The sequence below is a fragment of the Trachemys scripta genome, chromosome 14 (genome assembly GCF_013100865.1).
Source record: "Trachemys scripta elegans isolate TJP31775 chromosome 14, CAS_Tse_1.0, whole genome shotgun sequence".
NCBI lineage: Eukaryota > Metazoa > Chordata > Testudines > Emydidae > Trachemys > Trachemys scripta.
The window spans coordinates 27,627,667-27,639,892 of record NC_048311.1 but is presented as its reverse complement, the minus strand read 5'-3'; the positions used below and the strand labels follow the sequence as shown (position 1 = coordinate 27,639,892).

General features: G+C 38.5%; 1 protein-coding gene across 3 annotated transcripts in view; it reads right to left on the bottom strand.

The window, feature by feature from the left end:
* The window catches only part of HELZ (helicase with zinc finger), a 139,442-nt gene that overhangs the window by 2,605 nt on the left and 124,611 nt on the right, over positions 1 to 12,226 (bottom strand). For all 3 annotated transcript variants that reach the window (XM_034789686.1, XM_034789687.1, XM_034789688.1), the window contains one exon: positions 4,856 to 5,108. In XM_034789686.1, the coding sequence (XP_034645577.1) occupies positions 4,856 to 5,108 (253 nt within the window). The remainder of the gene's footprint in view (positions 1 to 4,855; positions 5,109 to 12,226) is intronic.

The window sequence follows — 12,226 nt, the reverse complement described above, 5'->3', positions numbered from 1 at the left end:
ATTCTGAGCATGTGAGTAATCTCAGCGCCTGGCACAGTGAAGTTCTGGTCCATGACTTGGGCTCTGAGCATTATGATTTATTAATACTCATGTACTTTAACTTAACATGCGCATAAGTATTTGCAGGACAGGGCCTAACAGCATAATTTAATGATGTGTGGGGAAATGTGGGTCTCCTTTTTCTCCCATTTTGCAAAATTATTCACGACTATTAGCTAACTCTTATCTTGAACACAAAGATATTAAAAATGAGGAATTATGCGTGAGCATAATAGGTCAGATATAAATACATCTTACTGTAAAATATATTCTATATTTCAAAGTTGGGTACGTTTTACAATGATACAATATTTTGTTATATCGGGGTATGGTAAACCAAATCACTGCTTTAGATATTCGAAATAATTGAGACTCCTTGTTTTAAAAGGAAAGGGTTAACTCATTTGCTGTACAGACGCTCCTCGAGTTACGTAAACCTGAGGTATGCAAATCTGAGTTTACGGAAAAAGTTCCGTAAGCTAGAAATAGGAGGTTTTTTGTTTGGTTGGTTCTTTTTTTGGTGTAATGGTCGGAGATACTTTTCTGACTTACGCAAAATTCGAGTTACGCAAGGCGTTCTGGAACAGAATGCTTGCGTAAGTTGGGGAGTGTCTGTACTGTTAAATGAATCATCCAGAATGAAATATTTGTGAAAAAAAATTAGGGTCTTTTATATTCCATCACTCGTGTGAGTGGCTATCAGATTGTCTTGTCTGAGTGGTCATCACATATATTTTAAACACTACTGAAAGTGAGAAGCAGAGACAACATACTGTTGGAACAAGGTGAATATTGAGAGCTGCCCAACTTACGGTCAAAATGATTTAATAAGAGACTACATTAGTCAAAAAGCTGTACCTCACAATTAATCTTTCCAGTTTTTGACTAAAATAGTCTCTTATTAAATGACATTGGCTTAATATTATTACCTATTTTAGGCAATGTTTATACCAAGACCCAGAAATGATTTCTGTTTTATGAGCGCTGGCATTTGTAAAAGCCCCTTTTACAGGGCAATTAAGCAGTGGCAATTATTTTCCTTTTGTATTACACAGTTATAATTTTCCTACTCAAGGCACCACAAGTCACAGAGTGTTGCCATGCACTGGGAAACAGTGTCTGCCTTTCACCCAGAGAATTACTAAACAGATTATATTTCACTGTTTCCCAAGTTTGTAAGATGGCTTCGGATCCTTTGCTGTGATGAGTACTATACAAATGAGATATTTTCATAGCAACAAATCCCTTTAAAAACACCGTGAATGATCTTGCAGATCTGATCTGTTGTATAGCACTGCTTATGCATATGGTGTGATTTAAAAGGATGCCCGATCACCCTTTGTTTTCAATCTACTGTGTTATTTTAAACTTATTTTTGTAACTTGCATAATTTTAACCGGTGCAAGACATTACTTTCTAACCAAATCATGTTTGCGATAGTTCCCCCTTTAGGGGCACAATACTATAGTACAAGTGCTACTGTTTAGGGACCTCTATATTAGTGCTTTTATCTTCAGTCAAAAGGAAACCAATTTCCTAATCTTGCTGTACACAGGTCTAGTGTGATGGATGGCAGGAGAGAGATCACTTGATCATTACCTGTTAGGTTTATTCCCTCTGAAGGACCTGGCATTGGCCACTGTCAGTGGACAGGATACTGGGCTGGAGGGACCTTTGCTCTGACCCAGTTCAGCCACTCTTATGTTCTCATGAGCTATCACCCAGAGGTAAATGATACAATCCACAAACACTGCATGTTAAGGCCATAGCTTCTATATCATCAGGAAAAGCTGATTACATTGTCAGTAAACTTAATTCTGTGCTATAAGGTCAGAATGCCTTGGCTCTTACATACCAACGGAGGATGTATTTATTTGTGTGCCACAAGAACCATTTCACATTAGCCCAATGTTACCTTATAAGGTCAAAGAGGTTGTTTCCCAATCATTTTTGTATGTAGGAGAGAAAGCCTGGGTCAACTATTAGGAAAAACTATTATAAGAACAGGTAGGCAAGGCAACAATCTGCTAAGGAAGGAGAAGCTGTGAAATCAGTAGGAGAGACATTCAGGACTGAACAAGTCACCCATCTTCTATCAGTTATTCACACTGATCCTGCCATGATGTCCAGGGTGGACTAGCTGACCCATTAGAGAAAAGATGCTTCATGTTGGGACCTATGCTAATTCAAACGCTCTTTATCAAATGAGACAAATCTCCCAGGGTGGGGAGTGTATTTCACTTTCCTTCTCATTTCATAGCTTAAACAGGCTAAAATTAAAATTGACAGCATTGTACATAAACACATTCACAAACTGAAACTCAGACTTCTGATGCAACCCAACTAATTATTGATGTTTTAGACTGAATGCACTCTTGTTAATTGATATGTTCTTGCTCCATATTTAACTCCTCCTGCAACTATAAGAAAACTGTGCTTTAAAGCGACGAGTATGAAACTGCTCTCAAGTGAATTTTCTGAATCCTAATGAAGTATCTTACTTTTAGCTGGGGAATTCTGCTGCTGTTTTCCAGGAGCTAAGAAAACTCGGCCTTTTATTTGGAGGATAATGATATAAATGAAATCTAAATAATGCCGGTGATGGGAGGTGGGCATATTTTGTAATTGTTTCCTTCTTTAAAAATTAAATGTTAATTTAATGAGTTGAGTATACAAAAACACCAGTGCAGGATGATTATCGAGTACAAAGAAATAAGTACACAGATCAGCATCATGTTAGAAAGGCTACAGACCCCTCCTGAACAGCTGTGTTTTTAACAGAAAGTCTGACTGACAGACAGACAGACAGAAAGGACAGGACAGACAGGGTTACTAAGCTTACAAAGACAAAGCAATGTAAGATTAAAGAGAGGCCAGATAACTTGCATGAGGGCCCCAGGTGAGAATGAACTGTAAGAAAGGCACCCAATGCAGAAAGAAATATGTAATAAATACCACTGATAACAACTTAACCTATGCTCAGTCTATCAAAAAGAAAGTCACATGAAGCAGAATGTATGTCAAGCCTCTCAAACAGCCTAATCACTAACCACTAGTACCACAATAGAGAGTTAAGATTGGACTAGAATTACCAGACCTGAAAACCTTAAACATAAAAAACTTAGAAGACCTCAAAAGTGGATTGCGTTTCTTTACGTTAGGTGTTACACATGATAAATTTATGTGTGTGTGTATTTATTTAGGTTTCAGAGTAACAGAGTATTTATTTATTCATTCATAAAAATGGCTTCCATGCCCAAGGATGGAAACATGTTGGTATCAAATACTGATGCTAGTCTAACTTGCCCAAGTGGCCTTAGGATTTATCCGTTGGTAGCAATAGATATGTGAGGTACATTTTATATATCCCTGTTTCCTTGGAGGATTTTGTTTCGAGCCTTACTCTCAACGTTTACACGAAATCAATGAAATGTGACACATATTGATCCCAACATAATCTAGTGGGAATTTCAGAGCTTTCATTGCATCAGCAAACCAAATAGCCTAGAGCAACATCAGATCTGGATGCCACTCTGGTAAGAGAGAATACAGTGAACTTGGTGCCTTATTTTTCCAGTGCAAAAAGGAATATCAATATTTTAAAGGATGTGCCCTAAACATGCAAAGGCACAACCCTGACGCTAACAATGCTGCAGTAACAGACGGTATAATATTTCCAAGACTGTTTTGGAATATCAATATTTTAGCACTCTGAAAACGTAAAATGCATGAGAGGAAAGTAATTCTAAAGCACTGCAGTGTGAGGGTTTTTTTGTTCACTCTCTGCTGACTTTTCTTTTTGTACATATGCCATTAATTTAAAACACCTTAGTAACTAGTGCACCATGAAACTGAAGGGAAGCAGAAACTGCATGACACTGTTGGTTTTAAGAAGTTGACCAAATACAAATAGGTCTTTTAAAGATAATAAACAGTGGCTATCAATAAGAGTTGTTAATACTTAAATTAGTACAGAAAGTTCAGGTACATTAATACGGATAAAACTTAACAAAAAAACCCCAAAAAAAAGATAGCTTGTTTTTTATGTGAAATAAGTGTCGAGAAAAGGTGCCATACTGGCAGACTTGTTATTTGCAAAGTAGCAGAGTAAGATTCCCTACGCTGCCCCAGCTCTGTTCTGGAGTGACCACTTCTAGCAGTGAAAAACTAGTTCGGTGTCCATGCTAAATCAGCCTCCACTAAGACTGCCAGCAAGGAAGCCAGTTTCCAGTGTGATTCTTCTGTGATGTACCCATGTCTAGCTGTCAATGTGCTACTATGGCCTATATCGCTGATGTGTTTAAGCATGTGAGTTCACTAGGAAATGCACTGAGATCTCCAACTCAGTTCCTATAGATCACCGTCAAAATCTGAGAGGGTGACAGTAACAGGAACCACGGCTTTAAGGTGAAACAACATATCTCACGCCACACCAGGTCCTCTTAAGCACAAACTGGCTGAACTTGAATCAACAGAGGAGAATGTTTGAACTTAGTAAGATTTCTGGAAGAGAGTGGAGCTATTTGGAGGAAATGCTTCACAGCATTCATTTCTCAGTCACATGCAGCAGACCAACCTGCTAACTACCCAAGACAACAGTATATGAAAATATGAATATTGTTGTGCACAACAATTAAAAACCAAAATAATGAACCCTTCAGAAATATTTTGCCTAAATTCACTTCAAATCTCTGCAGACAATACGTATACGTTGTGAAGAGCAGCTAAGCCTCATTTAGAGTTTGTCACTCCAGTCCAAGCAGTTCACCCCAGTAAGGCAAGTGGAGGGATTTAGAAAAAAACAAACACTACTTACCTAACAGTTCTCTGGGTGGTACTGCTCTGTTGGATCCGTTGCATGGAATGTTCTGATATGGGGCAGATGAGGTGGAGTTTACCCACAACTCAGGCGATGAATAGTTGAAAGAAGACTGGTTACTATGGTCCTGAAGCTCTTTACACTGACCAAGATTGTCTTGAGGAGTGTTAAAATCTTCAGAACAAGCCTGGACTGAACTAGAGGAAATTCTTCTTTGGTACAACGGCCTGCCTGGTCCTCTTGGTTCATACTGCATTAAAAAAAAAAAAAAAAGCTCTTTAATTCACTGGCACACATGTTATGGCAATTTCCCCCCTACATCTCATAAATGTGAAAGTGCCTTCAAACACTGAAAAAATCTTAAGAAATTCCCGCTAGTAATGATAAAGACTGTTAATGATAAAGAGCAACAATAACTTAAAGCATGTACAAAGAGGGTATAGAGTTACGGTTGAGATTTCTTGATTTCTAAATACTTGATATCTCAATCTTAACGTTAGTTTTCTTATGCACAGCATCTCCTTATAAACACGCAAATTTAGTCTCCAACGGGTTAAATAAGGGAGAGGGGCATTTACATGAACAGGTGAAAATGCTCAACTACAACGCATAGAAAATAACTGTCAGGGTTGACCTCTGATTTCTACTATAACACATGAATGACTTGCATACCAGGATTTGGGCAAGTATGAGGTAATATTTATATGCTGGCCTTTGCATGAAAATATGCACACAGAGAACAAATGCTTTGGAGAACTGTTTGTTATCATAGGGAATAATGCAAAGAATTTTATTTGAAAACACAGAAAAGACTTGCTTCCATTGATCTTGCAGGCAGTGTGGATGAAAAAGACAGGTGATGCATTAACCCCTTGGTACCAATAGTTGAGATTTAAGGACGCTGTAAATGCTTGGGCAATTCAGGGCAGACACCCTCTGTTACGGTTTAATGCAAAAGATAAAGTTGAAGCAATGCAGAAATGATGGTCACCACTGAGGGAAAGAAAAGGGAGAGCTTTATTTTGCTTTAAGGTGGATTCTAATGGTCATTTGGGGAAAGACAGGTGTCCCACAGTTAGTTACCCTTCTCTGCTGGTGTGAACTTGTCTAAATAAGGCAAAGGTAAAGTTACTTCTAGATGAGGGCAGAGCAAACAGTGTGAAAGTGGAGATTTCTGCAGGGGACAAATATGGACTGAGAAAGGCACAAGGTCAAAAGCTGTTTTGAAATCCAGGCACCTTGTTTCACATTTCCTGGTAAGAAAGCCCCATTTTGAGTAGAGATGCAGAGAGCTTTTGAGCAGCGACGCTGCACACGGAGATGAAAAAACAGCTTTAAATAATTAGCCTGATATTACTATATTCCACCCCAAACAATCAGTACTAAAAGACCAATAAGATTCAATGAGAAACTGCTATCATAATAGTAAGTAGAATAATACTAAGTATATAATAGAAAAGCATGAAAATACTAACAATTTTATTTATAAAGCTGAAATTATAACAAATGAAATAAATCTTAAAATACAAACAGAACACCTGACTGCAAGCAATTTGGGGCAAGGACTGTCATTTTCTATGTGACTGTACACTGCCCTATCTGACTGGCCTCCAGGAACTACCACAATTCAAATTTAAAAAAAAAACAGTAGTAATATAAAAAGTCAAATAAGAAGACTGCACTGAAAAAGGGGGATTGGAGGGAAGTATGCATAGAGTGACAGAGATTAAGGACCTAATATGTAAAGGGACATTTGCTAGCATATAAAGGGAGACCAGGTAAATAACTGTGTGTGCAAATATATGGTCTTGCCTGAGGCCATTTTGATCTAACTACTGTATCTGATTTGCAGGGAAGAGTAGCTGTGTTTTAAAAACCAGGCTCTATCTCTGAAATATGTTTAAAACGTATTTAGTTTTCACAAGCTTTTTGTAAATGGAGAGACAATGACCTGAGGCAGATATTGGAGAATAACTGATCATTAGAGACAACGTATTGTAAAATTCTTTGATTGTTAAAAAGAGTAAGATGGTCTTGAAGGGAAGTTTTCTTCCAAAACCTCCTGTGGCTATAGCTTTTGGGACACAGGATTTTCTCTGATTTTTTTTTTTTTTTTGAAGCAAATTAAACACCCCGCTGTTTTTTTAAAAAAAGGTTTTTCCTTTCTGTCATATTTTTATTCCATAAAATGTAGTATTGTAGCACACAAACATATATTGCTCCCAATGTATCTGCTTGTGGGCACACTCAGTATGACTGGCAGATTAAAGAATAAAATGCTAGCAAAATACTGAACATATTCATAGATTCTTGCTACTATTACCGTCAGCAGGGGTTTGTCATTGATTTTAATGGCAGCAAGACTGAGTCCATTGCATATTTCCAAAGTGTAAAATATTTCAATCTTGATATAACGCGACCCGCTATAACACAAATTCGGATAGAACGCTGTAACGCAGTACTCCGGGGGGGGCAGGGCTGCGCACTGTGGTGGATCAAGGCAAGTTCAATATAATGCGGTTTCACCTATAACGCGGTAAGATTTTTTGGCTCCCGAGGACAGCGTTATATCAAGGTAGAGGTGTATTACGGCTTACAATAATTCTAAAGAACTTTTTTTGATGTTTTGAACTAGGGTCCAGATTTACAAAGGTATTTAGGTGCCAAAGATGCAAATAGGTCATCATGAGATTTACAAAAGCGCCTAAGCAGGTTAGGTGCCTAACTCCCACTGACTTTCAATGAAAATCCTGCCAAAATCAAATTGGCTAATGCCTGAAGTTCTAGCCCTAAATGTAATTGTGTATGTTAGTACTGTAGTTTGATCCCATTGAAAGAATGAGAAATAATCTGATACATGGTAAACTGAAGGGGGGTGCACCTAGAAAACATACTTTCCACATTGACACTATCAATATTTTCTCTGTATTTGATTTACTGGGGTCAGTCTGCTTCCTGTATGAGGACTTATGTGATCCTGCAGTTCTGAAGCAACGTGGGGGTCAGTGGGAGTCCAGAGCGCCCAGCACTTCACCAGATCGAGAGGTGAGGATGCTCGGCATCTTACAGGATCAGACTCTCTCTTTGTAGCAGCCACAGTAAACAACAATCAACTTAGAAATACTGTTTGTCACAAACTACGCAGGAGAAATTGCAGCAGAATGAAGGTTTTTCACATACACTCCAGAGTTCAGGGCACGTATTATATCCAAGGGAAAAATGTCAGACACTGAGCAGTGACATTTTGAGCTATTGTGAATCTCTCTGCTCTAGCTTTCTCCTTTTCAATATAGAGCACTTAAGCCTCCAATTATGAGCCACCTCTAAAAAAGTACCTTTAGAAAAAGAGGGAAAATGTCAGTTTGGGTAGATAAAAATAGCTGAATCATTGTTTTCCTTCAATCCCTAACCATGTAATTACAGTTTGACTGCGATATATCTTGAATTTCCCCAACAGGAAGGCTGCTATTGACATTTTTGTTTTAGGACACTGGTGGCAGAACACCCTGGATATGTAATGTAGCCAGTATGTTGCTGCTGCTTTTAGAGTTTAAAGATCTCCAGATCTGTATCTTAAATCAAAGGTTAAAAAGCTCCATGAGGGTCCGGATCCTGAAACCCTTATGTGAGTAGTCTCATTGACCTAACATGAAATACCTGGTGCTTGTAAAAACACGCAGGGACAGATCTTTATTTGGTGTAGACATAACTCCATTATGGAACTACACTGATTTTCAGCGACACAGGATCTGGCTCCCAAGTTATATTTTTGCCTCTTTAATCTCTGTTGGTTATACAGAAGGCAGGATTGATTAATAGCCATGATAATGTTTTAGGGAAGAAGAGGCTCCCATGGCAAATGGCTCACAGTCAACCTTTTCAGACTACTGTACCCCTTTCAGGAGTCTGATATGTCTTGTGTTCCCCAAGTTTCACCTCACTTCAAAACTAGTTGCTTACAAAATCAAACATGAAAATACAAAAGTGTCACAGCACACTATTACTGACAAATTGCTTACTTACTCATTACCATAGAATTATAAAATAAATTAATTGGAATACATTTTGGTGTATAGCATATAGAGTAGTATAAACAAGTCATCGTAAAATTAGGCAAATATCTAGATGAGTTGATGTACCCTCTGGAAGTCCTCTGCATACTCGCAGGGGTACGCATACCCCTGGTTGAGAACCACATGTATCTACTTTCTAATCACCAGATTCAATAGGTGGAAGGAAGTGATCAACCATATCAGAACAACTGTGCATGTAAGAAGATGCCTGCTTCTCAAGAAAAGGAAATGCCTGTCTCACATTCCTGAGGAAACATAGGTACTTACACATAGGAGTCTATGCAATTAAACTCCTATATATATTATATATATAATAAAATTCATAGTGTTTATCAATATCTATTCAATAGCTTCATAAATGGTTGGATAATGGCATAGAGAGTACTGTTATAAAGTCTGTGGACAATACCAAGCTGGGAGGGGTTGCAAGCGCTTAGGAGGACAGGATTAGAAGTCAAAACGATTTTTGACAAACTGGAGAAATGTTCTGAAATAACTAGGGTGAAAGTCAATAAGGACAAATTCCCATTAACATTAATAGTATGAGCACAGGAGCAAGCCCATAGTACCGATCACCATTCAGAAACAACAGGTGAAAGCCTGGTCCCACTGAAGTCCATAGGAGTTTTGCCATTGACTTCAGGGGAGCCAGGATTCATCCACTGAATTCAAAACCTGAATTATTTGTTGCACAGGTAACATGCAAATTCAAAAAGAGTTTGTCCCCACTGACATCTCAGAGAATTCAGAATATATTATCTACCATAAAAGGAGGTTATACAGCTAGACCTGGCAGACAAAGAAGGAGGAAGGAAGGTTGATGCAGTTGTTTTTTTTAATCCTTAAAACAGGAATTTGATGAGTATGTTGCAGCCAATCCTTTTCTGAGGCATAAAAAAAAAGGAAGTTGATATACAGAACATTTAAGTTCAACTTAAATGAGTGCATTAGATACTCCTTCCCACTAACTTCAGTTTTAAACATCCATTTACAAGTAATTTTACTTTTATTATTTTTTGTGGAAATGTTGAAGACCAATTTTATTTTGTAATGGCTTTAGTTCAACATGCAATGCCGATTTCTTTGGTTTAATTTAACAGGCACAGAATTGGCTTTACTAATTTCACTGCTCTTCGTATTCAGGGCACATATCACTATGCACAACACATGTATAGATGTAGATTTTCCTGCTGGTGCATATTTTTAATGCACAGGATAATAGAAAGAGAAGCAATTCCATAGGGCTTACAGATTGTCTCTCAGTTTAAAAAAAACCTAAATTATTATTGCTGAATAAGTTAGATTCCTCTGGCAAAACTACTATATCCACTTTCCCCTTGTGTCATATTTTGTAAACTTAGAAACAGGTGAAAAATAGCAACAAATGATTGGACAGCTGCACGGAGGTCAATGCTTTCTTGCCTTGGTTGGGCTTGGAATATTATACAACATAGGAACGCATTTCAGACTTCCTTATTGATAAAGCAAATGCCGGGTGCCAGAGCTGTCCCTGGGATAGGGCGAATCAGGGCGACCACTCTGGGCCCTGTACTTTGGGGGGCCCCGCGGGCCAGTGCGATTGGCCAGCGTGGTCAGTCCCAGAAGAGACGAATCTGTCACTTCCGCCCAAGGCCCCTCACTCCTCTAGGGATGGCCCTGCCTGGTGCTAAAGGTAATAGCAAGACATGCATCTACTTGCGGGTGACAATGATGAGCGCAAGATGGAATGTAATTTAATAGATCCTCTTTGCACCTACCAAATGGAACTGATGCAAAGAGCTTTGTGTCAGATCTGCACATACAAAAAGGAATCAGATGTAGACAACAACAAATGTGTGTACTGTAACACTAATTTATGAAGAAACACAAAGGATCTATATGGATATGGCTACATGTAAAGGTAATACAGATTTCAGTGTAAAACATCCTTTGAATTGTGAAATATTCCTCTTTACTACTTATCTCACTGCTCTGCAATATCAAGGGTATGGTAAGACTAATGAGAAAAGAGGACAAAGTATCTCTCACAGGTCATCAGATATAAAAACACGGGCGTGTTGCAGATGTACAAGCTGTTGTAGCTATAAACATTTATTTGCTACCTGTGGAGTAATGGGATAACTCTAATAACTTTACAACAATTAGTATTTGTTTCCAATAATACCTGCTCCAAGGAGACAATACTGAATGAAGTTTGCAGGGAAACTGAAAATTACCTGTCCATCACACCACATCATTTAAATCTTAAAATGCATGAACTATTCAATGCTATGCACACATCTAGCTCCTGTACTTAGTTATATACAAAGAACATAACATATTCTGCCTAAAACATATAGTATTTCAGTACATAGTAAAGCTTAAGATTTTAAAACACAAACCCTGAGTTTCTGGAAAAGGCAATGATAACTAAAATACAATCAAGTAAGAGAGAGCGGCATCTTTCCTCAAAAAGCTCCACACACATTTCATTCTGGTGCACAAGGGATATGCAGGTAGGTCAGCACCCACTATATACCACAGAGAAAGATCTTCAGGCTGGCCCCACCTAGGCAGAATGAGAAAGCCACTCTAAAGTGGGCTAAGGGAGGAGCTGCAAATCCATATTCATTCAGATCCAGTGGCACTATTATCTTGTGCAACTGGTACAGCGGCAGCAGGATCTGTGTCCCCTGGCCCTGGTTTGGGGATAAATTTAACATCTCAAGTGACCCCTCACTCCACCCATCTAGAGTTTAAATACTCAGGCTTTGAATCCTGCATCAAACATTTGTGGAATGCTATACTAGCATTTACAAATGTGTTTGCCAATTAATCAAGTCAGCAATCAATTAACATAAGTTAAAAACAGGAGCAAAAAGCTTACCTTAGCCATACCCTCATGACACAGGGCTGAGTGCATGCCCCAGTGAATGCAATGGGAGTTGAGAGTACTCTGCATCTCACTTGTACTTAGCCTCAACAGCGAAAATAACAAATATATGCATAAACTTTCAGCAGTGGCAAGCCCTCCTCCCACACGGTGAGAATGTCAGTAATACAGGCTGTAGCACAGTGAAAACTCACTTGTTAAATTCATCTTGACTATGGCATTTTAAAGATGCCCTCTACTTCTCATCCTCACTCGCTTCGAAAGCACATAAACACAGGGACTGTTAGGTGAAAAAGCCAGAAAGCCCGGCCAGGCTGATCGTTTCTGTTATTTAGCAATTGATCCTCACATATTTCTTTCTTCCAACTACAGCAGTGACAAAACTGAGACCTTGATCCTACAAAGACTTACACAAGTGCTTAA